We start from the raw sequence: 27,658 nt of genomic DNA on the forward strand, positions 1-27,658 counted from the left end.
ATACTGGAAAATAACCATATTATTTTAGGCCACTGCATTTATTATTTCATAAAGAAAGATGAGTTCAATTCCCTCTCAGCAGCTGCTATTCGGAAACAAACGGTCAGAACTAGAGGTGGGATTATTATTTTGTGATCTTAAAATGACGCAAAAGCGCATCTGAGATGACCTTCATTCTTAGGAGCTTAGCGAAATAAGTGAATAATAAAAATACATAGGGGGGGGAAAAAAACATGCGATCGTCTTTTCTCCTGTGATGCAGCGGAGTGTCAAAACGCCGCATAGCGTGTTTAAAGCCTTGACAGCTTTACGCGATCCTGTCAGTTACAGCAGAGCTAATCATTCCCAACAATCTGAAGCTCATTTTTAAAACATCACGTTTTCCGACGTTTCCAAGTCGTGCTGAGCTCAAACAGTGGGAGCTCCTGAAGCCCGGCACTCCAGACACTACTTGGAAGTTACGGCTACTAAATGAATGAAATAAGAAATTACACTGGTGCCATCCGCAAAGGTCTCCACCTTCTTTAGACAATTGCATTATCTCTGCCTTACCTAATTTATCATCACACAATCGCACTGACATTCCCACTTTGCGACTTCAAAGGCAACAGGAAAAGTCTGCTCATGCACTTTTCATTATCTGGTATCCTGCACAATTTGATTTATTAATGAGTGAAGCAGAAGAGTCGGGAGTTAAGTTGTAACAAAAAGATGAATTGTTCCAACATTTCCCCCCGCCCCCGTGTTGAGATTCTTCTTGAACGCAGCGTTCTCAAGACAGCCAGGAATTGATTTAATAGGATGTGAATATATTCATACGTGTTTCTGTCTCGCCCAAATATTAGTCCCACTCTTATTTCTCATCTGACGAAGCAAAAGAGTTTTATGCACAACAAGCTGCAGGGGCAAAAGCACAGATTTCCAAAAACTAAATTACTGCGACATTAACAAATCCTGACCAAGCTGAAGCTAAATGATATGGAGTATGAGGGCCAAACTATGAGAAAATTACAAAATTAAATGAGAATATAGTGGCAATATCACAAGAAATTATACTAGAATCAAGTTGTAAAATTTCAAGAAGTCATAATGTCACGAGAATAAGGTTTTAACGTTACAAGAATAAAGTCGTATGAGAATAAAGTTGAAATAATATTAGAATAAAGTCATAGTAGAAAAACAATAAACTACGACTTTATTCTCATGATTTTATTTACTTTTTTATTTCCTTAGCATGATGACCCTAATTCTTTGTCGTAAAATGCTGTACGAGTCACAGAAAGAAAGAAATTTGGGAAGCAGAGAAAAAAAAAAAGAACAACTATTAAGGGAAAGTCTCCATTATTTATAGCAAGTGGGTTGATGTAAAGTTGCATATTTTGGCCAATCAAGCCAACTTGAACAGCTATGAAATGAAAATAGATCATTTCATTAGGAAGAGAGGCTGAGGAAGACGTTTTTAACCCAGCTGTATTTGTGATTAAACACATGCAACTATCTGCCACTTTAAATGACTTTAATATACTTCCATAATTAGGTATTTGAGCAAAGAGAATAATTCAATAAACTCTGGAAAAAGCTGCGACATAAATTGTATAAAAAGTGAAACACTGATTATTTTCATCCATTTTTTTCCCACATTTTGCTGATGCGGTTTGAATCATCTGCCAATAGGCAAATTTTCCAAAGAAAAGTCTGTCCACTATGTCACACTATAAAAAAAAAGTGCCACAATTTCCTCCACTGTATTTGTTTTTACTATAGAAAAGCACTTTAGTTTTTATGCCAGCTTGCTACTGCCACATTTTGTGACTAAAAGGTTTATTTTAGTATTTTTTTAAGTGTGTGAAAACACTAAAAGCACACTAATTGAGAGAAACCAAAGTAATGAGTACATTCTGGACAAAAGTTTTCACGGTCAGATAAGACAAAGGTTAAGCATTTTTGGCTACAATGACAAGAATGAATGTTTGGGAGAGTCAAACTGAGGATGTGAAGTGTAAGAATGATGTAGCAATTGTCAAGCAAGGTGGTGGCAGCGTCGTACTGAGGGGTTGTTGCATTGCCAGTGTTGCTGTGCGTCAATTTCCAGAAATGTTCAGAAACTGTGTCATTTATTTGTGGTGCAATCATCTAAAAACGAACAGCTCAAATAAATAATTAAAAGCTCAAACTCATCACAGCGTACTGTAGATTTTGTTTTAGAATGACAAATCTTAAAAATAAAAAGTCTCTCATATACTAAGATATGTGTTGGCTACTGAGATTTATTTTTCAAATAAAGAAATAAAATGTGCAATACAATTAGGAATGAACTTCACTTAAAATAAACTTACTGGTTGAGGAAATTATACCGCCAATTTTTAAAAAAATTTTTTTATTCTATTTAATTTATTTGTGTGATTTTACAGGCTTTTATTGTATAGATGATTCTGAAATGTCTCAAACAAGATTTGAGGCAAGAAGTGAAAATGTTTACAAAAATCTGAAGACGTAAAGAGGAAAAGATGGCAGAAAACGGCGGCTCTCCTTACCGCCGACTGTTGACAACACCTCCCCCGCCGTGTCCACCTCGTCCACCTTGTCCACCTCGTCCACCTTGTCCACCTCGTCCACCTCCTCCACCAGAGATGCCTTTTGTCCCATATTTACTGGACTAAAAACAACAACAACAACAAAAAAAAAGGCTCTCAGCAGATTTCTCTTCACATGCAAGTCACAGCCTGTAGCAACGCAACAAATGTATATTTATCCAACTGCACAGAGCTAAGTTCAGACGTGCGAGCGCCCTGCAAAGAGTACGGCTCAGGTGAAACTCCTCGGAAGGAATAACGAGAAGAGAGACAGACGGATGCTTATTTTGGTCAGCTGAATGAAGAGCGGGAGGGGAGGAGAGGAAGGAAGGAAGGGACACTGAAGGCAGTTCTGCAATCGCATAACACATAATGACCTCCATGATTCTGTTCTTGCAGCCGCGTTAACGACATTACAGCTGCCAATATGATCCTCTTCGATGTAGCTGAGGTTAGCTTTGCATTGTGTGATCATCTCAGGATTTCGTTTGAAACAAAATTGAACCAAGAAAGTCGCCTACTTCAACTAAATTTGACCTTATATACACATATATACGTAAAATAAATCTCATAATTTCTGTGAAAACTCCAATTATTACTCAGTTCAGGTTTTTCACTTTGAATGTCTGGTGTTTTATCTCATGGATCCCCATCTGATGAATTCTGGTAAGAACAATCAACACAAATTTGTCCAATTATCCCCACAGAGGGCCCTTTCATTGCTTTGACAATACAGCAGCGTGCTCGCAGTCATATGGACTAAGATCTTGTGACGTGGTGATATGCCAGTCTAAATACAGACCAAGGCGAGCGAGCTCCATGTGCAGCACAATGTGACACTTCTGTTAGTCAAGTTTTTTTTCTCAGATGTGGCCAAAGAAAGGGGGGAGTCCAGAGGATACGGAAACAGAGGAATCAGCGGATTTTAAATGGGCGTAATTTCCAGAAAGAAAAAAAAAAAAAAGGGAACAAACTCACTTTTGGTTTCAGTTTGGCACCGAGACTAACGTTTATCCAGAGACATTCTGGGTTCTGTGTCAGTGCGGCAGCTTCATGACCAGATGCGAGGAGAAAACGCACAAGATTTGTGAAAAGCAAGAATAAAGTTGACATGAAGGACACTGCATGCAAGTTATTGGCGAATGACTTGATCTAATCAGTCATTTTCACAGAATGATGAACAGAAGTGGGGAAAAAAAGTGGAGGGATGTTAAAAAGTTGAGTGGAAGAAGAAAAAACGCAACATGGACAGCAGCACCCTTCGTGGATTTTTAAAGCAGAACCAAGTCGACTGAGGCAGTGTGTGCATTCCTCAACACCAACTAGGAAGAAGTGGTGAAGAGTAGATTACATTTCAAAAAGAGAGCAAAGCTTTTTCTTGTAGGGTGAGGACTGAACGGTGCTGAAAAAGCAACAATTATTGGCAAAAAACAAACAAAAAAGACAAATACAGTGATAAAAATATTGCTCTTTGTAATTTATCTAATTGTGGAGTCAGTTTTCTGAATTATTGGTGATATAAGTTACATTTTCAGTCATATTCAGATGTAGATGCACTTCTAATTTGCATGTATGTATTTGCTTATATGAACAAAACACCCTGAATAAAATGCAGATCTAACCCAATAGAGGGACATTGAATTATCTTTCATATTTGTGACTTACATATAAAGCAATTACTAAGCTCTCCAAAAGAGATATTCCTTTGTGCAAACAAACAGTAAATTAATTTGCTATTATGTAAAGCAACAGATAAAACCTTGTGTTTTAACTTTGCGTTGAAAGCTTTCCTTAATGCGTATACCTGCTTGCTTTAGTACTCCACCTTCTCCTTCTCCTCCTCAAATAGTTTGGATCCAACTGCATCTTCTTAATTGTGTTAGCTTAGTTCCTGCTCTGTGTCTTTTTAGGTTTTGATTCAGTTTATAATAGTTATTAATAGCTCATTTCTAACTATGCTATGCGAGATTACAGTGAGAGCACTAAGAAATATCCAGGACCGTTCTTAAAAAAATGTTTTATGTTATTTACACCGTGAAACCTGCAGGTGTCACTAGAGAGCCATAAACAGAAACTATTAGCTTGATTTCTCCAAAAAAAAATTTGCACACTTACATTTAGACAACTAGTCTTTATGACCATTTAAAATAATAAAATAAAATAAAAATGTAATTTTTCCATAGAAAAAAAACAGAGTTATCTTATAGTTATTAGAGTTGAAATACGAGAATTACGTCCGGGAAAATAAATATTTTTTTCAATGTCTTTTCCATGCTTAACTAAACCTGTAAATTGCTAAAATCAACTAACATACTTTCCCATACTGTGTAGCAAGCTTGTGGATAATTTCTGAAAAGTAGCTGCCCCAAATTTCACTGTATTTTCACAACCTGCATAAGTTTTTATAGAAATTTTTTTAGGAACGATTGACAGGTATTGAGACAAATGTAACAGAAACAATAAGCTTCAAACATGTAAGTTGAAGTGCAAATATGAATTAAATCTTTTAAATTTTTATGTGGTTCTTAGCAAAATCCCCAAAACTTTGAGCGTGGACTCATATTTCCAGAATGGGGCGCTCAACTCAGTTCAGACCTACTCTTAAATGCAAAAATTTGTACATTATTATTTCCCTCCCTGAAAATAAAAAATAAAAATACTTCATGTGTTAATTTCTGGGGATGCTATCTACTCAGTTTTGCGCTAGCTAAATCCACCCTCCATGTATTTAACCGCACGTACCATAACCCAGTCAGATGTTGCATCCCTCCCTTGCCTGACAGCCATATTGAACATCCCTATATATAAAAGCGTGTCAAGTTTGTAATAAGAACCCAAGACTTGGTCGGAAATGTTGGAATTGTTCTTCAAAATAAAAGAAAATTTACAAAGTAGCATGTTTCAACTTCCAATTTGAACTCAGAACATTAGCATTCAGCTTTGATGTGGCATTCCTGTTTAGTATATGAAAAATCAGATTCGTGTCTATGGGGAAAATCTTTAGAACCCGAAATGTTTTAAGGTCGACTCTACTGCCTCCCTCTTCAGACCGTTCCGAATTAGGCTTTTATTTTGTAAGCTTCAACCGGAACGTGCGGTATTTTATTCCGTGTACGTTGACATGGACGCCTCAAATCGCCTTACGGTTGTTTAGACTTAAACGCTTTTCTCGTGTCTCTAGGTGATTGAGTGTAAGAGACTTAAAAACGGGAATCGGCATTAAATTATCGTTGTGGTTAATTGGTTACAGCTCAGCTCGTCCCTTTGAATTTTGAGGAAGACACGTCGACCCCCGGTGAGTTTAAAAAAAGATGAGCTTCTCTGCAACTTTGATGCGCTACTAGCGGATGTCCTCGTGCTCGCGCCGTTGGCGTCTCACAAATACAGATTTAAACCGGGTTGTGTCCATTAAACTGAACAAACTCTCAGAAAACATGGTTTTATTAGCCCTTTCTCAACGACTTTCTGAATTTTGTCGGTAAATTTAGCGAATTACCAACAAGCGAAACTTCACAGCCTCGGCTAGGCTCGTCCCGTTATGCGGACTACACCCACTAGCAAGAAAATGTCAGATTTCAAGGGCTCCCTTCTAAAGACTGTATATTTACACCGATAGCAATTGCCGTGCTGTAGTTAGAAACTCAAAAAGCAGATGCTGTTTGTTTCCGTCAAACATTGAAGGTGTACTTGGCAGTCAGTCTGATGCTAGTGTGTTTTCTAGCAACAGTTGTTTGATGAAGTTGTGGTTAAATTTCAGTTTAAACGGAAGCCAAATCGGCGGGTAAATAGGCGAGCTAGCTGATTTAACGAGACATGTTGGCCTTCAAACGCCCCAGTTGTAAAAAATCCGCATCGTTTAAATCAATTAGATTATTTTTACATTTTTATTAAGTTGTTGGACATGTGTGTTAGACACTTTTATGGTAAAATTATAACCCTAAACTGTCTAAAATAAAGTGTAAGTCAAAGAAGTATCTTAAAGGGAAGTGTCTTAACTCGTACCATTGAAATTTCTTAAAATACTTGTGGACGGTGATGGTGTCTGGTAGCAGTCAGTCTTGCAACCAATTGGAAGAAACCTCTGACTGAAGACTGTAGCTGTACTTGCTAGCAGCTAATATCTGGGCAGCAGAGACTGTATTCCACAGTAACATGTCCTGGTTGACGCTATCAGTATTTGGCAAGCACTGCTAATCCACCTCATTTTCTTTTGCCCCTTTAAATCTCAGTCTGACGGAATGCTTAGAAAGCTGGGACAGCTCTTCTAAAACCAAGGAGCAATGACTTTATACGACAACGTAGAAGGAAATGGAAAGGCAAATGGTTAGAGGATGCAAATAAGACTGCGAGGGCAGTTTACCTTCCAGAAAAAACACCAACCCTCAGCTTAGAGGCACAGCTACAGTCTGATTAAATCAAAGCATATTCCTGTGTTAAAATTACTTATTCAATGAACAAATCCAAGTACCATTGAGAATATGTGTTAAAGCTGCTCTATATAGATCTATTTTATGAAGAAGAAAGGACAGAAATGTCAGTGAATGTGCAGAAACACACCCCAAAAGACTTTCAGCTGTATTAAATAGGAGACAGAGTACAAAGTACAGTGCTTTTTTATGATTTTTAGGGTTTTTTTACGCAAAATTGATCATATAAATGACTGTATTCGCCCCCTAAATAATGGCTTGGCTGTAATTCAGTTCCCTCCTGACTATTTCCATTTCCACTTATGTACATTTAAGCGAACTTGGTGGGATTCACTGCACAAGCACCTCTTTGTTTTGTGTTGTCATCGAAAGAGATGGGAAAGTATTTGTTTTCGTCCTTTTCCCTCCTGACTTCACATAAAGTTCCTCTTGTTTTATTTGCAACTTTCAATACTTCTATCAAGACCTAGCTGGGCAATTCTGGACTCTGATGTGAAAATTGAACGTATTGATTGTTCCTGAACTCATCCATTGCCAGAGCACTTGTTTAAAAAACAAATGTTCTTTTAATTTCAGGTCTCACTTCCGTCCGCTGACGGATTTATCCTCTCAGCTGTTGGGCGAAAGGTGGAGAGGAAGCAAACATGCCTAAACCGGTAAGATGGAGTAATTCATGCTTCATTCCTGCATGTGTTAGTTGCGCAAATAGTCTCTTGTTGTGTTCAAAATCTATTTACTTAAAGGTGAATGTGAAGAGTCTTGGAAGTGGTGCATTCACCGTCCTGCTTCCTTCCACTCCTCATGCACTTCTTCCAAGTAAACAACAGCCATACTGTCTTGCAGAGTGCCAAGCCCACTGGGCCTGCAGCAGCAACACTGCAGCCATTGTTGTTGAAAAGGGTAAAAAGAGAATGCCTCAGTCCAAGGATGTGAACAGCGCTGAAACAAAACCAATTTGATGCAGTCTTGTCATGGGTGTCTGCTTTCCACAGTCGAGCCTCTTTATCCAAATTATACTTGGGAATCCTTGTTCTCACACTCCTTTGGTGCTGATCAACGTGGATATTTTAAATGAGTTATTCCACATTTATCTGATTCTGGCTAAGTTTTTCTTCTGCTCATAAGCAAGGTTGTTTCTTACTGTTTGTAATTAGGAAGCTGCAAAATATAACTGGATGAATTTTAGGCATGCTGTAAGTGAGGTACCTCCCTGTTCTTGGATGGTAGGAGGTGGCTTGGGCTTTAGGAAGATTTAAAGAGGAACAGACGAGCACTGATTTCCTCCTTCACTTCCTCTTCTCGTCGTACAGTAAACAACCTGCTGCTCTGCTAGGATCAATGCCTGGTCATAGAGAAAAATCTGGTAGCTTTGTATAGGTAGAAAACAAGTTCATGGTCTGTCTCTGGATTTTCTAAAGTGCCTCTCATGTCTTGATGTGAAACTAATCGTTTGAGAATGCACCAATCAATCAGACTGATTGGAATCAGGCAATTTTTTTTTGTATGAAATCAGTTTTATTTTATTTTTTTATTGAATACATCAGAAGTACAGTTTTGCACTTTTGTAGCTTAATAAAAATCAGATATGCATGAGGGGAAGTTCTATGATGCGAAAATCTTGTAATTCCCCTTTTAAACATCCTCTATCAAACACATCGCCGCTTTTCTTTATGCAGTACAGTTTGTAGAAGAACGAGAGGAGAAAAAAGGGAAGTGGCTGGTCAGACTTAACCAAAAGTCAGAAATTCATATTGAAGTAAAGTTTGAGTTTCTGTTGTTTTTGAGTGATAGAAGTTTAGAAATTTAGAAAACTTCACCACAAACCTGTGAACCTTCAGAAGCAAAGCTAATTTTTCCATATGGGTGTTTTAGATTAACCCAGTCAATCAAAAAGAACGGACATGTGTATTGTAGCTAGACTAGGTTGGAGAGGATCATAATGAAAACGTATTTTTAAGTTCTGATTTATGGATTTAATCAAAAAGCAGGAGACATAAAAACAGATTTATCAGTCTTTAACATGAGAATCACCAAATTGATTGATTCCAATATATGGGTGATTGATTGGTCCATCTCTAGTCTTTGGTTTCTGCTTTAAACACATATTTGAGTTGTTCATTTGTATTTGTGTTAACATTTTACTCCCTCAGCTTGGAAACCGTTCCATGAAGAAGACTTTCAGATTTCCTGCTTGAGGCAATTTTTCTGTTTGCTGAAGAGAGAGAGAGTGTGTGTGTGTGTGAGAGAGAGAGGGGGGTCTGTGTACTTTTTGGGGCCAGTTTAAGTCAACATCCTGGTTCTGTGGAAGTAAAAGAGCAGCTTGCAGACAGAAGATCACCAGGCAACTGAGCGACTGTCGAGGAAGGATGAGCTTCACAACATAAAGATCCCACCCAGTTTTTCAGAACGTATCTGTAAAATGACGACCCCCGCTTTCAGATGAATAGTTTCTGGCCTCCCCTCCCTGTGTGGGAGGATTCCCTCGGTGTGCAGGGAGGTTAATCAGAGGGACAGACAGTTGCTCTGAGCCTGGCAGCTCAGATTAGCTGCTCTGTACTGACTGCAGTCGGTGTGTGTTTGCTTTAAGACCGCTCTCAGCAAAGCCTCTGTAAACAGCTTACGGTGACTAAACAGCTGCACGTTTAACAATGGTCAAATCAGAGTGAGAACTGAGCTTTGCCGCTGAAATGGAGAGCGAGAATCTCATAAATTGACCGCATGCTGTTAATGATGCTGCACAAATCTAAAGAAGGCTAAAGTTGAGCAAGATTAGCTTTGCGGAAGAAGACGTGTAGAAAATGTTTTTTTTTAAGGCAAAAGAAGTAAATAAAGCTAGGTAAAAGTTCTTTGAATGGCTGAGGATTTACCCATCAGGGTGAAGCCACTTAATGCTTTTGTCACGTTTTTTCTGCTCTCTGTCTGACTGAGGTGATCATCTGCTGTTCCTAAACAGTGTGCCAGTCTCTTTATATGTGTTGTCTACTTTTACTGCGTGTGTTTTATCGGTAGAGAAATCTCAGTGGCCCCAATCAGTGACCAGCTGCTTGGAAACTCAAAGATCTCACCTTTTTCTGATCAGATTATGCATCACTTTCAGAAACTCCCATGTTGCACTAACTACAACTCTGTTTGGTGTGGATCAAGCTTTCTCCCATAGCATGGTGATTTGTTCTCAAAGTATGAACCTTTCTTCAAATTGGAGAATGAGCGAATTGATCCAGTGTTGACTTTGCCCTTTGATAACATTAATTACTTTTCTGAGATGCCAAATAGTTTAAATTCCCAAATTGGTAATCATTTTCTTTTGTTTTTTTGTATCCTTTCCCTGCAGTTGTTAGATCATTTTAAAAGTTTAAACCTAGCAGACAATTGATAATAGTCTAATTTCACACAAATAATAATTTTAAATTTATTATATCTCTAACAAATGGACTTGCAAAAGTCAGTTCTTGAAGACATTGCATTTGTCGCTTTGTATGATTAGCGGCGTCGCAGCCCCAGCATGTTGCTCCGTCGCTCATCTCCTCCCCCTCTGTCTGCAAGCGAAGGGATTAACTGTCTGCTCCAGACGAGATTCCTCTTCCTCAGGGTGTTGGTTTCCAATGTTTTGGCAGCGTCGTACTCGATGCTTCGCCGCAAACACGGACCACGAAGACTAGAGTGTCACAACTTAAAAACAGAGATGAGTGTGTGTGTTCTGTTCTGACCCCTGTCTCAGGCATGCTCCAACTTTTCACATGTACTCAGTGGGAGTCACGAGGTTTAAGTTCAGCGTTTGCTCAGGTTTCCTGGGCTATTCATTCTTGGGACGGCGCTGAGGGAAACCACGAGAGGAATGATGGCAGAAAAATTGATTAAAATTAGAGCAGAGGAATCCAAAACAATCATTCCTGAGGTTTTGTGTATAATTGCTAAGCAGAAAAAGGAGAAAATAATCTCCTCAGCTTTTTTTTTTTTTTTGGCGCTTAAGTTCTCTTACTGTAATTTCATCTCAGTTTCCCCAGATCTTCTCTTGTGCTTCCTGTTGCGCTCTGCCTCACTCACAATTTCATTTCGTTTTCTTGCGCTTCCTCACCCTGCCCTACTTGCTTGTCACCATCCGCCCTGCTGAGCACCTCGCCGCTTCTCATCATGTGCTGCAAACTGCCGCTGAGCTCATGCGCTGCGCTACGTGCACGTAGGTGTGAGAGGAAGGATGTGAGATGCCTCTGAGGTCAGCCCTCCTCGCTCTTTGTCATCAGCTGCTGCTCGGCCTGCTGCCAGCGCAGCTTAGCCGCAGCCAATGGCTGACTTTTAGCGTCTGCTCCACCCAGCAGAGGCCTGTAAGCAACAGGCTTGAAGAATTGGTCTTTCTCACAATGCAGTGCTTGGTCTGTAGGATGGAAACGATTTAATGTGTTTGTACTGCTATGGTATGCCAAGAAACCCCAGACAGCCGCTACAACCCTTCAACTGCACTCGACACTTTCATCCCAAAACATGAATGCATGACGGATAAAATATAAATTTTCTGCTGCATATTCCTTTAAAGTTTCTTTGCAATCCTAGTAGTGCAGAACTTGTATTTTGTTTTTTTGTCATTTGATATGTTATATTTCACGTATATTTTGAGGATAGTTTGCTTTACTTTGGTAAAGGAAAGTTTTTTGCTTTGAAATTCAGGACTAAACTATAGATGATACAAGAGAGATGCACTGAAACAAAAAAATCTAGATTGGGTATTTGTGACACTGTTGGATCGATAAGAGCAGATCTATTCGGTCTAATTCTATGCTTTGAGCAACGTCACGCTTTATTCATTTTGCAATATATTTCCAATTTCTGATTGCACTTTCTAAACAATTTGACAATTTTTTTTTCTTTTTTTTTTTCAGTTTTTACATGTTTGACCAAGCTTATAAAGCTATCTGTGTAATTTAAGTTTGCTGCACTGGTGCAAAGTTATTTATGTCAAATAAAGGAACGTCTTAAGTCAACTCAGAGCTGCTTTTCTGTATCGAATCGGTATCGGCTGATGCCAAACCTCAGATACCGGTATCAGAAGTGAAAAAAGTGTATCAGTGCATTTCTACATGATGCCAAAATTCAATCTTACTGGGACTTTTTGGGTCTCAACCACAGGTGTGTGAAGACAAAGACAAATGAAGTTTGTGAAAACGTCTAAAATGTATAGTAGACAAAAGCAGTTTAAAAACCAAATTGTTTTGTCATTAATTCAAATCGATCCACCATATTTTAGTTCTTGTTTTGTTTTCCTCTTTCATTCCATCACTCTGTGTTGCCGTTCCACGGCTCACCAGAGTCGCCATTGTGATCTCATCTGGTGACCACGGAGGGGTTGAGATTTCCATGCAAGAAAAATGTTAATAAAATAGAAATGGCGTTTCTTGTCCTACAGGGGGGAAAACGGCAGCATCGGATAAATAGGTTCACACAAAAAGTAGTACTATTTCTACTTTTGGAGCTCAAGAAAGCCTGCAAATGCAATGATGAGTTAATAGTCATTATTGCATAATTTTCATTTACTCAATGAAGCCTTTGGCATTGTAGGACTAGAAATACAGCAGTCAAATGGCCAAAGATCTGAATCAGCCAATTTTCTCATGACTGAGTCTTATGTGTCAACGGTAGATCAAGTACAGGAAATTGTATTTTTATTTATTTTTTTATGAATTAAGAGCTCCGACTGTTTTTGGTCACATAGCTGTATTCACTTTACCAGCCAGGAAAATCCTGATAGGTGTACCTATGTCTAATAGTATAATCAAAGTAAATTACAGTTTTTATATTTTGTTTTTTGCGCAGATCAATGTCCGTGTGACCACCATGGATGCAGAGCTGGAGTTTGCCATCCAGCCTAACACCACAGGAAAACAGCTTTTTGACCAGGTGAGTGTCACTAAAGTAGCTAAACATTTCATGATGGTGGAAGTCCCACCATGAGGAGAATTTTAAAAACTTTACTGTGGAAGAGTTGACATGCACAGTTTTTTCTTATTTCCCATTCCAGGTGGTGAAAACAGTAGGTCTGCGGGAGGTTTGGTTCTTCGGTCTGCAGTATGTGGACAGTAAAGGTTACGTCACCTGGCTAAAACTGAACAAGAAGGTCAGTTGTTGATTTGTTTTTATTTTTGATTATTTGATTTTGGGCTAATCTCCACTTTAACAATCTGCTAAAGGTATTTCTGCATGTGTTTGAATTAAAATGGCAAATAATTTTGTCCAACTAATTCATGTGACTTGCTTAGTTGGTATAAACTGACGGTGATGGATCATAATGTTGGTTATATTTCCCAGGTGACCCAGCAAGATGTGAAAAAAGAAAACCCTCTGCAGTTCAAGTTCAGGGCCAAGTTCTTCCCAGAGGACGTTTCTGAGGAACTGATCCAAGAGATCACACAGAGACTCTTCTTCTTGCAGGTAAAACGCTCATTTTTTATTTTATGTTTTGATAAAGAAATGTAAACATTTGTGTGACTCCACTCGTACTTAAAATAAAAATCTGGACACAAAATCTCTAATGTGCAATTATTTCCATTTTCATTTCTCTTTTAGGTCAAAGAGGCAATTTTGAACGATGAGAACTACTGTCCTCCAGAGACGGCCGTGTTGCTGGCTTCATATGCTGTCCAGGCCAAGTATGGAGACTACAACAAAGATGTCCATAAGGCTGGATACCTGACCCATGACAGACTACTGCCTCAGAGGTATGTGACCACAATAGACCCTCTTTTGACTAGACAGCACAAAGTTATGCAGAAATGTGAAGTGGAAGGACAATACATACATTTTTCTAAGTTTAAAAAAAAAATAAAACTCAGAAATGTGTTGTTTGCATTTGTATTCAGAGCACTATTGCTTAAAAATAAAATAAAGATATCTTTTATCTGTTGTGTGATTAAAAAACAGAAAAAGTTCAGACTGCTTTGTAACGTCTGGAGCAACCTGCTCACTTCCGTGAGAGAGTGATCCTTTTGTTGTGAAAGGAAAATCAACTGTTTTTCATTCCCTGTTGGAGTACTGTATTATTTCCTCCGGAGGAAACAATTTTAGGCTATTTGACATTCCTCCAGGTGAACGTCACTGTCTGTGTGTTTTCCCAGAGTTCTGGAGCAGCACAAGCTGACGAAGGAGCAATGGGAGGACAGGATACAGACCTGGCATGAGGAGCACAAAGGAATGCTCAGGTAACTGCTCAGCCTTTTCTATCATTATGTGCTTAAATTTGTCATTTGATGATAGAATATCACTGGATTAAATGTGAAAAAATGTCATATAATTTCACAATGTTTGATTTAACGTTCTTCTCCAATTTGTATTTGATAAAACAGTCAAATACAAATTTGACTATGCTTTGTTCTAATAGTTGTAATAGTTTTAAAATCCTTTCTCTTGTATTTTTTTTTTTTAGAGAAGATTCAATGATGGAGTACCTAAAAATTGCTCAAGACCTGGAAATGTATGGAGTGAACTACTTTGAGATCAAAAACAAGAAGGGCACACAGCTGTGGCTGGGCGTGGACGCTCTGGGTCTCAACATCTATGAACACGACGACAAGTAAGGGATTCACACTGAAGTTCTCAAGCCTAGAACTGAAACACACATCTAATATCTAATAGGGTTTCTACACAGTTTGAATTTCATTTAAGTATTTTTACAGGTTTTGGGATTAAAGATGTGTCCTTTTTAGAGATTGCAGTTTGGAAATGCGAAGATGTTTTCAGTCTGTATTCAGTATTTAAAGCCTGATCCCAAAGAATATCTGTAGCAAATCCATTGGGAACTTATTTATTTGTACTATTAAGAATAAAAAAAGAGATTTTTAAGGTATAAAGCTGTAATTATGCAGACACTGCATTAGCTGGAAGCTCATATCCTAATGTCTCAGTTGTAACAGTTGGTGGAGGTTTGTCAATGTGTGTGTCATCATAACGATGTCTATGGTGTAACCTTAAACCTGAAGGTGCAGAGTTACAGATATTGTTAGAAAGTGGAAGGAGAAAAAACTCCCATCTTTTTATTGTTCAAGGGGATTTCCTATTCCGATGAATCAGATTTATTTTTCACTTTTTGGAAAGAGAGAATAGATTTAATTACTGATCTTATGGAATTTCCTCTTGATAGGAATCTGCGTTATCAAAGATTACAGCTTTCTTTCCTTATCTAAGAAACATGAGAAATAAACAAGAAAGAAAGCGTCTCAATGTACCAGGCAGTCTAATTCCTAATTATCTGAACCAGTTTTAATGCTAAATCCACCCATGGTGGGTGTTGGTGTAATTGTTTTTTATGAAAACTCCAGTCCCAATTCTGATGTTTTCTCTCTTTCAGATTGACACCAAAGATCGGCTTCCCCTGGAGTGAGATCAGAAACATCTCATTTAATGACAAGAAGTTTGTGATCAAGCCTATTGACAAAAAAGCACCTGTGAGTAAATGGTCGTCAGAGAACCTGAGGCGTCAACCAATGCAAGTTCTGTAAAAAAAAAAAAGTATGCTTTTACTCTCAATTTTTCCAGGACTTTGTGTTTTATGCCCCGCGACTGCGCATCAACAAGCGTATTTTGGCGTTGTGTATGGGTAACCACGAGTTGTATATGAGGAGAAGAAAGCCTGACACCATTGAGGTGCAGCAGATGAAGGCCCAAGCCCGGGAAGAAAAGCACCACAAGCAGATGGAAAGGTAGGAACACTCTGTCGGTAATATGCTTTAGAAAACACTGAACAGACTGAAAAAAATGACCTCCTAGAGACTAAATACACAACAAAATGTTTTTAATGTTCCCATCAAGTAAAAACTTAAAAGCATTAAAAAAATTTAACTTGAAATTGATTATATGAAGAATTTTAAACCCAGAGTGAAACTTTTACTGTTATCCAAGATGGACTGCAGCTCTGTGTCAACTGGAGTTATAGCCCCTAACGCCCCATGTTTCTTTATTTGTTCAAATCATTTGACGAAGCCTTGTGCCTCCCTACAGAAATGGTCATTTGGCATACTTATGAATGTTCTCAGGGCCCAGTTGGAGAATGAAAAGAAGAAACGAGAGCTTGCCGAGAAGGAGAAGGAAAGAATAGAGCGAGAGAAGGAAGAGCTCATGGAGAGGCTGCGGCAGATCGAAGAGCAGACCATGAAGGCTCAGAGAGGTACTCATACTCTTCTGTTCCCAACATCCATCATGTTTGCTGCGACTGCACCATTGGTTTAAATCAACTTAAACCTGTGTCTGTGCCCTCTGCTAGAGCTTGAAGAACAGACTCGCCGGGCCATGGAGTTGGAGCAGGAAAGACAGAAAGCACGAGAGGAGGCCGAGAAGCTGGAGAGGGAGAGACAAGCAGCTGAAGAGGCCAAGGCAGAGCTGGCCAAGCAGGCGGCAGACCAGCAGAAGACCCAAGAGCAACTGGTGTGTTTTTGGCTTTTGGCGCATTTCAAACTCTTCTGCGTTTGCGCTCAGTATCTGTAACACGGCCGTGTTTCTGGTGTCCCAGGCCACGGAGCTGGCTGAGTTCACAGCAAAGATTGCTCTCCTGGAGGAGGCCAAGAGGAAGAAGGAGGATGAGGCCACCGAGTGGCAGCACAAGGTACTGCAGTTGTCATTACTTGTAGAGATTGTAAAAACTGAATAAGAGTGTCAAAAGTTTCATGGGTATTTAAGACGTTGTATGATTCTGTATCACTACTTTTTTCTTTTTCAAAAAAGGCCAGCGCCGATGCTCAGGGTGCTGATTCCATATTTCAAAGCCAGTTTTAACTCTTGAGAATCAGTGATAGAAACTGACATCCACCAACTGTACGTTCCACTGAACAACACAATAAAAAACTAATCCAAAACAAAACAGAGCTCACAACACGAAGGTTTCTTTTTTAACACTGATGGAGGAAGAAAAGGAAGACCAATCCAAAGATTACTGAATTGCTCACCTTAAATGATGTCAAGTAGAATGTAAACATCACTGATAGAAAAAAAATAGTCTCCAAATCCAGCTGCCTGGAGCGTTGAACTTGCCTCTAAGGCCGTGTCAGTCTTTATTATGGCAGATGTTGTTTTCTGATGACAGGTTTGCTTGTAATGTGCGAGTCTAACTCGTACTCTGGCTCGAGTTAAACTCGCAATGTATGCATTTCTTTATTAGCGAATGTTGCGATAACCAATTTGAAGCGGTTTAGTCGTTGTCTCTCAACCTGCTTGTGCTTTAGTAATCGCCAAAATCAAAACAAATCTCCAGTCAGTTTTTAGTCAAGAGTTTTTTTTACTGATTCAAGTAAAAAGAGGGATAAAATTTTGTTTTTCTTTTGATTAAAACGTACCGAAAACCAAACCGCGACATTAAAACTAAGGTATGTACCTTACCTTTATTTTTGTGTATTGTTGAACCCATAATATCCTTCACTTTTTTTTTTTCCCCCACTTGTTCGTCGGTTTATCCATGTGGTTTGTGCATCTAACCATTAATTATTCTGTCCACCCATCAGTTAGATGATCCGTTCACAGATTTAACTTTTTATTCATTCTTTTATCTACCCATCAGTTTGTCCGTCCATTTTATTATTTTTGTGCGTGTTTGTCTTTTTATTCCATTCATTTCTGTTATCCGTCCGTTATGTCTCTCTGTCATCCATCAGTTTGCCCACTTATCCATGTGGAACATATGGGAAAAAATCTGAAAATTTGACTTCAAAAGCCTTTTTAACCGACTTAAAGGCATAATAATCTTAACTTAGCTCCATATTTTAATATCTTTTTAGCCTTTTCTTAACACTTCCTTGCGACATTTGATGAGTTTTATCGCACATAGACACCGTGACATTAATAATGTGGATATGCAAGGTTAGCATGTCTGTTTGTGACAGCAAACATTTCACGGTGCCAAGCCCAGCTACAAAAGCCTTGTGGGTCTCGGTCTCAGTGTCCGTGTCGTCCTCTGTCCTCCTGCAGGCTCTGTCTGCTCAGGAGGACCTGGAGAAGACCAAGGAGGAGCTCAAGACCGCCGTGACACCCGCGCCCGCTCACCCGGGCGGCGACGCCGAGCCCGAGCACGACGAGCAGGACGAGAACCACGCCGAGGCCAGCGCCGAGCTGTCCAACGAGGGCGTCTGCCAGCTGGACCTCCGCAGCGAAGAGGCCCGCGTCACCGAAGCGCAGAAGAACGAGAGGGTCAAGAAGCAGCTGCAGGTGAGAAGCGCCGGCGAAAGGGTTCAGAGGTGGTTTCCAAGGAAGGTGGCGTCTCGCTTCGTGATCCGAAAGTTTGTCTAAAACCACTTTCTACATTAGGTCTGGAATACATTTCAGTTAAGCTGCTACAATCTAACAAAAAAAAAAACCTTCTTATTAAAGGTGCATTAAACAAAGACATTTACATCCCACGAAAGCAAATAACAACAAGACTATATTATTTTCTAACAGCAGTTTTGTAACAAAGAAGAAACACGATCCAAGCAATGGCAAATAAGGGTAAGAGAAAGGCACACTTGTTTGTCCGTTCGTCTTCATCCTCCTGGCCTCAGCAGGAGCTGTGCTGGCTTAGACTGTAGCCCGGCTTCAATCAGACACTCGACTCATTCACCTCAAAAAAATCTGTTTCCTCTGTCATGTTTATTCATGTACAACTGAATCCACATATCTGCATGCACTGCATACAAAAACAATCAACGTCTCGGTTGTTTTTGCTCAACCTTAATGTTTCTAAATGTTTTAATAAATTTATCTCGTGTTCTTAATGCAGTGTATGTAAGCATCTGGATTTAGCCACATTTAAAAAATAAAAAAAAATAAAAAATCCAAATACAAGCTTGGCTGCTGCATAGGCCAGGACTCATACTAAAGCTGTACAACCAGAACAAATTAAAATCATGTCCAAACAAACTGAAAAAAATGAACCAAACGAACAATCCTAAGAATCAGAGATGCTCAGAGAAATAGTCAAGTTTTTAGCTTAGATCAGCTCATTGAGTGAAAGTTGGATATTTTATTAATGTTGACAGAAAGTGATAATAGGAAAGTTGAGCAAAGGAATGTTCTCATAATGACCGCTCACAGCAGGAAGTGTGAATGGGGGGAAAAAAGCATTTTGAACCTCCAGCTTTGATCAAATCACCCCTTTGCCTCTGTCCTGTTCACGTTTGTCTCCATTTGTCCTCCCGTTTGCCTCATCAACCCCGGCTTCCTCTGTCTCTCCCGTCCAGACTTTGAGCTCGGAGCTGGCCGACGCCCGAGACGAGACCAAGAAGACGCAGAACGACGTGCTGCACGCCGAGAACGTCAAGCAGGGCCGAGACAAGTACAAAACGCTGCGGCAAATCCGGCAGGGCAACACCAAGCAGCGCATCGATGAGTTCGAGTCCATGTGAAAGCAGAGCCGCCTAATTTCCCTCTACACGCCCAGGCAATCTGGTTAAATTGCTCGTCGGACATTGCCAAAGCTTAAGATAGAGCCGCTCTGAGCCAGAGCCAGTCATCATTAATCCTAAAACGTTTTAGGAAAGAGTAACTATAAAACCAAAAGCTAGGTTTTATTTTGTACGGAATCAACCTGGCCATAGAAAGCTATTTTTAATTTTTTGTTGTTGTTGTCCTTGACCCATGTATGCAAAGCTTTAGTCGGATCCCCTTCTTTTCTGCTTTTGTTTCTCGCTTGTTTTATCAATGGTTTGGGGATAAACCAGGTCATATCAGCGTTTGGAGAGCTTCTGTTACATCATGTCAAAACATATCAAATATTAGAGCTGAAGTTACTTCACTATGTCCTTTCAATTCAAACTATGATTTAATATTTAGAGGTTTATGTGGAAGAAACGGAGCTGCAGTATTTTTTCTTTTTTTTAATGGCTGGCTGATCAAAAACCAGCAGTATTTTTTGAGATTTTAAATGAAATCTTTTCTGTGAATTAGAAGCGAACAAAGAGCCTCTTGTCAAGCAGCGAGTTTGGACAATTGAATGTAGCAAAGATTACAAAGGGAAAATGTCTTGGTTTTTTTTGTTGTTTTGTTTTTTATATATAAAAATATATATTCATAGCAGTAACTAATCAGCTTGTGCCACTCAGCTGTCGCCCTCAAGTTTAAAAGTATTATTAAAGATAAGCTAAATGGTTCGGTTGTAGTGATGCCGTGTGGGTCTTTCCTTTGTGTGTTTTGGGCTTTCCAGTTGAGTCCCAGTGTTTCATTCCCAGTCACCGTCGATGGTTTTCTCTGCCTACCAGCTCACAAAGGAACCAAGGGCGTTCGAAGGACACGCGGACGGATCGGTTCGGTGGTTTTTAAGGCGTGGAAGCTGAGCCTCGGCACCTGTCTGACTGGAGAGCTTATGAAAACATCAGTCCCAAGGCGGGACGCATCTCTACCTCAGCAATTAAAGCAGTGGTGACTGAAAGTCAAACACTTGGGATGCGTCCTCCCCTCCCTGCCTTTATGTAAAAGAAACAAAATCATAATGTTTTTTTTTTTTGTTCAAATTACAAAGTTCCTTCCCCTAAAATCTATTACGTAATTCAGATTTAACACAACAGTAGAATATAGTTTTCAGTAATAGTTTTATCTTTGCTATACCTGGCAGCTGGTGTTAGGTCATAGTTTTAGGCCTGCTTTTTGTGTTAAACGTCTGTATCCTCTAGTGTGTTTTTGCCACAGCAGGTGGAAAGAAATGATCTCGTGCTTCCATCGCCTGGGGAACAAAACAAAACAGGAACTGGAAAACCAGCAGCCAGGCGTCGTTTCAGTTGCCGGCTCCACCGAAGGGGAAAACGCTTGCCGACATGTCCGCCCATACTCTCAAACTCTCCGTGTCCGAGCCGTGAAATCTTCAGTTTAACACAAAGAAGCTGACAATATCGGCTCTGGCACCTGCTGTCACTTTTTGATATGATTTTTTGTTTTTGTTCCCCCATCTTTTATTTCTGATGTTTGTTAGTTTGTATTGTTTAAGTTAGAGGTCACAGGTGGATCATGATCCATTTCTTTGGCTCACAAATAAAAGTTTTGCATTTTAAACTTGTTTTCCTGTATGTATTCTTTAAAACACCAATGGCACATTTCTCCCCCGTCCTTTAATGACAACTTAGAGGAGATGTCATGGAAAATCCACTTTTCCAGTCCTTAAAATATTTTTTTGTGTACTCTGAGTGTCTAGGAGAGAAAGAAAAAATAATTCTCTCCTGATGCTGTGTAGATATCTTTAAATTCTTTTTGGGATATGTTTTTCAGCCAATTAACGTTCTTTTGTCTGACATCACTATTTGTGGAACTGTTTAAAAGGTCATGACTTTTCGTTCGTTAATCAGTTTTATGAATGTGACATTTTTTTCCCCTCCTATTCCTAGGGTCTTGATTTTTTGTTGTTTTTAAAGGTCTGTTAAATAGGAAATTATTAATTTAAGAATATATTTTGTTGAAAAACTTGAGTGTAGAATAAGATGATATATTTGTTAAGCTACTACTTACGCCCTGGAAAATGTTAGAAAGTAAACTTGGGACAGAAGAAGTAAGGCAAGCAAAAATACCAAAGGGGACATAAAGTTATAGGCCAGCTGTAAACTTCACTTCAACAATTACAGCTTAGAAATATATTTATATTTTATATACTGTCATTAGTTTAGCCATTTTGCCTACATTCTGATAAATAAAATTTGACTAGATCTGTAAAACCTACAGGACCTTTTAAAAAAAAACAAGTTTATTAAGTTATATGAACATGTAATGTATAAACTAGAAAGGTATTTTTAATTGTAGATTTCAGAGTACATAAAAATGTTGCACCATTTTTTGAATACAACATTCTGATTGTATGAAAAATTTATTTACAAAATATTCCTTGTGTCATTAGTGTGATTTTTTTTCCCACTGGCAAAGAATATAGATGTCTCTAATTTTAATCATCTTCAACTGTGACTGATGGAATCTTAAGCAGAAATCCAGAAAAAGACATTGCATTTTTTAAGTAATTTGCAATTTATTGCAATTTCATACATTCGAAAAACATTGTTTTTCTAAATGCACCAGGAGAAACTTCCAATGCATAGAAGGTTGTGTGGTCCACAGGTTATGGCATCAGACATTAAGTACGAGGTTTCAAATCTTGGGAGAAAAGCATAGTGTATACTGATTTTGTCAGTCTCTTTCAAAGTCAATACTGACACCTGGAAAAATAAATGAGTCACGAGAAAATTCTAAAGCATGGAAGGTCATGTGGTCCACAGATTAAGGCATCAGACCTCAGAAGCAAAAGACATGGGTTCAAATCCTGATCTCGGTCTGTAAATAAAGTGGATGTTCATGATTATTTTGGTATTTCATGGGATTTTTAGATTAAAACGCACAAAGTTCATCATAATTACTCAAAATTAAGGATTTATGTCAAGAAAGACATGATTTCTGCTTAAGTATGTTCTTTTTTTATCAATCTATTTTTACTCCAGGAATGCACCGATTTCAAAGTTTTTTGCTGATACTGCCGATATTCCTTTTTTTGAGTTTTTGCTTAAAAAGCCACAAAAAAGGAAAATCGGCAGTATCAGCAAAAAACTTTGAAATCGGTGCATTCCTGGAGTGACAAAATAAAATGGTAAAAAAAGATATTTAAGCAGAAATTGGCCTTAATTTTGACCGATTATTATGAAGTTTGTGGGTTTTAATCTAGAGATCCCAAATTAATCATTTAGATCCACTTTATTAATAGATCAAGATCAGGATTTGAACTCACATCCTTTGCATTTGAGGTCTGTTGCCTTAACCAGTGGACCACATGACTTTCTACAATTTAGAAGTTTCTCGCTGCGCATTTATCTTTCCAGTTATCAGTATCGACTGAAAGAGGCTGACAAAATAGACATTCTGTCCAGGATTTGAACCCTTGACCTTCATACTTGGTGTCTGACGCCATAACCCGTAGACCACATGATATCCTATGCTAAAGAAATTTCTCGCGGCGCATTTATCTTTCCAGGTATCAGTATTGACTGAAAGAGGCTGACAAAATAGACATTCTGTCCAGGATTTGAACCCTTGACCTTCATACTTGGTGTCTGATGCCATAACCCGTAGACCACATGATCTCCTACGCTGCAGAAATTTCTCGTAGCACATTTATCTTTTCTGCTGTCAGTAGTGACTGAAAGAGGCTACTAAAACAGACATTCATGCCAGGTCACTTGTTACATGAAGATCAAAACACCTCAACATATGTCACTCAAATAGTGGAAGATGATGTTGTCAACAGGTTAAAGCATCAGTCTCCAATTATGAAGGTCAAGGGTTCCAATCCTGGACAGAATTGTCCATTTTTCCAGCCTCTTTCAAAGGCACCATTGACAGCAGAAAAGATAAATGCTCCACAAGGAACTTCTAAAGCATGGAAGGTCATGTGGTCCACAGGTTAAGGCATCAGACCTCAGATACAAAAGATATGGGTTCAAATCCTGATCTTGGTCTATTAATAAAGTGGATCTTAATGATTAATTTGGGATTTTTAGATTAAAACCCACAAACTTCATGATAATCAGTCAAAATTAAGACCAATTTCTGCTTAAATATCTTTTTTTTATCATTCTATTTTTACTCCAGGAATGCACCGATTTCAAAGTTTTTTGCTGATACTGCCGATATTCCTTTTTTTGAGTTTTTGCTTAAAAAGCCACAAAAAAGGAAAATCGGCAGTATCAGCAAAAAACTTTGAAATCGGTGCATTCCTGGAGTGACAAAATAAAATGGTAAAAAAAGATATTTAAGCAGAAATTGGCCTTAATTTTGACCGATTATTATGAAGTTTGTGGGTTTTAATCTAAAGATCCCAAATTAATCATTTAGATCCACTTTATTAATAGATCAAGATCAGGATTTGAACTCACATCCTTTGCATTTGAGGTCTGTTGCCTTAACCAGTGGACCACATGACCTTCTACACTTTAGAAGTTTCTCGCTGCGCATTTATCTTTCCAGTTATCAGTATCGACTGAAAGAGGCTGACAAAATAGACATTCTGTCCAGGATTTGAACCCTTGACCTTCATACTTGGTGTCTGATGCCATAACCCGTAGACCACATGATCTCCTACGCTGCAGAAATTTCTCGTAGCACATTTATCTTTTCTGCTGTCAGTAGTGACTGAAAGAGGCTACTAAAACAGACATTCATGCCAGGTCACTTGTTACATGAAGATCAAAACACCTCAACATATGTCACTCAAATAGTGGAAGATGATGTTGTCAACAGGTTAAAGCATCAGTCTCCAATTATGAAGGTCAAGGGTTCAAATCCTTGACAGAATTGTCTATTTTTCCAGCCTCTTTCAAAGGCACCATTGACAGCAGAAAAGATAAATGCTCCACAAGGAACTTCTAAAGCATGGAAGGTCATGTGGTCCACAGGTTAAGGCATCAGACCTCAGATACAAAGGATATGGGTTCAAATCCTGATCTTGGTCTATTAATAAAGTGGATCTTAATGATTAATTTGGGATTTTTAGATTTAAACCCACAAACTTCATGATAATCAGTCAAAATTAAGACCAATTTCTGCTTAAATATCTTTTTTTTATCATTCTATTTTTACTCCAGGAATGCACCGATTTCAAAGTTTTTTGCTGATACTGCCGATATTCCTTTTTTTGAGTTTTTGCTTAAAAAGCCACAAAAAAGGAAAATCGGCAGTATCAGCAAAAAACTTTGAAATCGGTGCATTCCTGGAGTGACAAAATAAAATGGTAAAAAAAGATATTTAAGCAGAAATTGGCCTTAATTTTGACCGATTATTATGAAGTTTGTGGGTTTTAATCTAAAGATCCCAAATTAATCATTTAGATCCACTTTATTAATAGATCAAGATCAGGATTTGAACTCACATCCTTTGCATTTGAGGTCTGTTGCCTTAACCAGTGGACCACATGACCTTCTACACTTTAGAAGTTTCTCGCTGCGCATTTATCTTTCCAGTTATCAGTATCGACTGAAAGAGGCTGACAAAATAGACATTCTGTCCAGGATTTGAACCCTTGACCTTCATACTTGGTGTCTGATGCCATAACCCGTAGACCACATGATCTCCTACGCTGCAGAAATTTCTCGTAGCACATTTATCTTTTCTGCTGTCAGTAGTGACTGAAAGAGGCTACTAAAACAGACATTCATGCCAGGTCACTTGTTACATGAAGATCAAAACACCTCAACATATGTCACTCAAATAGTGGAAGATGATGTTGTCAACAGGTTAAAGCATCAGTCTCCAATTATGAAGGTCAAGGGTTCAAATCCTGGACAGAATTGTCTATTTTTCCAGCCTCTTTCAAAGGCACCATTGACAGCAGAAAAGATAAATGCTCCACAAGGAACTTCTAAAGCATGGAAGGTCATGTGGTCCACAGGTTAAGGCATCAGACCTCAGATACAGAGGATATGGGTTCAAATCCTGATCTTGGTCTATTAATAAAGTGGATCTTAATGATTAATTTGGGATTTTTAGATTAAAACCCACAAACTTCATGATAATCAGTCAAAATTAAGACCAATTTCTGCTTAAATATCTTTTTATCATTCTATTTTTACTCCAGGAATGCACCGATTTCAAAGTTTTTTGCTGATACTGCCGATATTCCTTTTTTTGAGTTTTTGCTTAAAAAGCCGCAAAAAAGGAAAATCGGCAGTATCAGCAAAAAACTTTGAAATCGGTGCATTCCTGGAGTGACAAAATAGAATGGTAAATAAAGATATTTAAGCAGAAATTGGCCTTAATTTTGACCGATTATTATGAAGTTTGTGGGTTTTAATCTAGAGATCCCAAATTAATCATTTAGATCCACTTTATTAATAGATCAAGATCAGGATTTGAACTCACATCCTTTGCATTTGAGGTCTGTTGCCTTAACCAGTGGACCACATGACTTTCTACAATTTAGAAGTTTCTCGCTGCGCATTTATCTTTCCAGTTATCAGTATCGACTGAAAGAGGCTGACAAAATAGACATTCTGTCCAGGATTTGAACCCTTGACCTTCATACTTGGTGTCTGACGCCATAACCCGTAGACCACATGATATCCTATGCTAAAGAAATTTCTCGCGGCGCATTTATCTTTCCAGGTATCAGTATTGACTGAAAGAGGCTGACAAAATAGACATTCTGTCCAGGATTTGAACCCTTGACCTTCATACTTGGTGTCTGATGCCATAACCCGTAGACCACATGATCTCCTACGCTGCAGAAATTTCTCGTAGCACATTTATCTTTTCTGCTGTCAGTAGTGACTGAAAGAGGCTACTAAAACAGACATTCATGCCAGGTCACTTGTTACATGAAGATCAAAACACCTCAACATATGTCACTCAAATAGTGGAAGATGATGTTGTCAACAGGTTAAAGCATCAGTCTCCAATTATGAAGGTCAAGGGTTCCAATCCTGGACAGAATTGTCCATTTTTCCAGCCTCTTTCAAAGGCACCATTGACAGCAGAAAAGATAAATGCTCCACAAGGAACTTCTAAAGCATGGAAGGTCATGTGGTCCACAGGTTAAGGCATCAGACCTCAGATACAAAAGATATGGGTTCAAATCCTGATCTTGGTCTATTAATAAAGTGGATCTTAATGATTAATTTGGGATTTTTAGATTAAAACCCACAAACTTCATGATAATCAGTCAAAATTAAGACCAATTTCTGCTTAAATATCTTTTTTTTATCATTCTATTTTTACTCCAGGAATGCACCGATTTCAAAGTTTTTTGCTGATACTGCCGATATTCCTTTTTTTGAGTTTTTGCTTAAAAAGCCACAAAAAAGGAAAATCGGCAGTATCAGCAAAAAACTTTGAAATCGGTGCATTCCTGGAGTGACAAAATAAAATGGTAAAAAAAGATATTTAAGCAGAAATTGGCCTTAATTTTGACCGATTATTATGAAGTTTGTGGGTTTTAATCTAAAGATCCCAAATTAATCATTTAGATCCACTTTATTAATAGATCAAGATCAGGATTTGAACTCACATCCTTTGCATTTGAGGTCTGTTGCCTTAACCAGTGGACCACATGACCTTCTACACTTTAGAAGTTTCTCGCTGCGCATTTATCTTTCCAGTTATCAGTATCGACTGAAAGAGGCTGACAAAATAGACATTCTGTCCAGGATTTGAACCCTTGACCTTCATACTTGGTGTCTGATGCCATAACCCGTAGACCACATGATCTCCTACGCTGCAGAAATTTCTCGTAGCACATTTATCTTTTCTGCTGTCAGTAGTGACTGAAAGAGGCTACTAAAACAGACATTCATGCCAGGTCACTTGTTACATGAAGATCAAAACACCTCAACATATGTCACTCAAATAGTGGAAGATGATGTTGTCAACAGGTTAAAGCATCAGTCTCCAATTATGAAGGTCAAGGGTTCAAATCCTTGACAGAATTGTCTATTTTTCCAGCCTCTTTCAAAGGCACCATTGACAGCAGAAAAGATAAATGCTCCACAAGGAACTTCTAAAGCATGGAAGGTCATGTGGTCCACAGGTTAAGGCATCAGACCTCAGATACAAAGGATATGGGTTCAAATCCTGATCTTGGTCTATTAATAAAGTGGATCTTAATGATTAATTTGGGATTTTTAGATTTAAACCCACAAACTTCATGATAATCAGTCAAAATTAAGACCAATTTCTGCTTAAATATCTTTTTTTTATCAT

General features: G+C 38.6%; 2 protein-coding genes across 3 annotated transcripts in view; one reads left to right on the forward strand and one right to left on the reverse strand.

Annotated features, from left to right (window-relative positions):
* The window catches only part of LOC102233521 (guanine nucleotide exchange factor DBS), a 42,027-nt gene extending 39,217 nt beyond the window's left edge, over window positions 1-2,810 (reverse strand). The window contains exon 1 of the mRNA XM_023329897.1: window positions 2,535-2,810. Within this exon, the coding sequence (XP_023185665.1) occupies window positions 2,535-2,646 (112 nt within the window). The 5' untranslated portion in view covers window positions 2,647-2,810. The remainder of the gene's footprint in view (window positions 1-2,534) is intronic.
* Window positions 2,811-5,693: 2,883 nt separating this feature from the next.
* Window positions 5,694-20,993, forward strand: LOC102229357 (radixin-like). Of its 2 annotated transcripts, XM_014472093.2 has the most exons (15): window positions 5,694-5,868; window positions 7,577-7,656; window positions 12,806-12,889; window positions 13,011-13,106; window positions 13,298-13,420; window positions 13,556-13,707; window positions 14,104-14,187; window positions 14,412-14,558; window positions 15,333-15,429; window positions 15,521-15,684; window positions 16,018-16,148; window positions 16,245-16,405; window positions 16,491-16,583; window positions 17,939-18,175; window positions 19,186-20,989. In XM_014472093.2, the coding sequence occupies exons 2-15, from the start codon at window positions 7,645-7,647 to the stop codon at window positions 19,348-19,350; spliced, it is 1,746 nt and encodes a 581-aa protein (XP_014327579.2). In that variant the 5' UTR covers window positions 5,694-5,868; window positions 7,577-7,644; the 3' UTR covers window positions 19,351-20,989. The 2 variants fall into 2 exon arrangements, with proteins under 2 accessions (XP_014327579.2, XP_023185668.1); XM_023329900.1 differs by lacking the exons at window positions 5,694-5,868; window positions 7,577-7,656; window positions 13,011-13,106; window positions 13,298-13,420; window positions 13,556-13,707 and having other exon boundaries at window positions 12,831-12,889; window positions 19,186-20,993.
* Window positions 20,994-27,658: the final 6,665 nt, after the last annotated feature.

The sequence above is a fragment of the Xiphophorus maculatus genome, chromosome 24 (assembly GCF_002775205.1).
Source record: "Xiphophorus maculatus strain JP 163 A chromosome 24, X_maculatus-5.0-male, whole genome shotgun sequence".
Taxonomy (NCBI): Eukaryota; Metazoa; Chordata; class Actinopteri; order Cyprinodontiformes; family Poeciliidae; genus Xiphophorus; species Xiphophorus maculatus.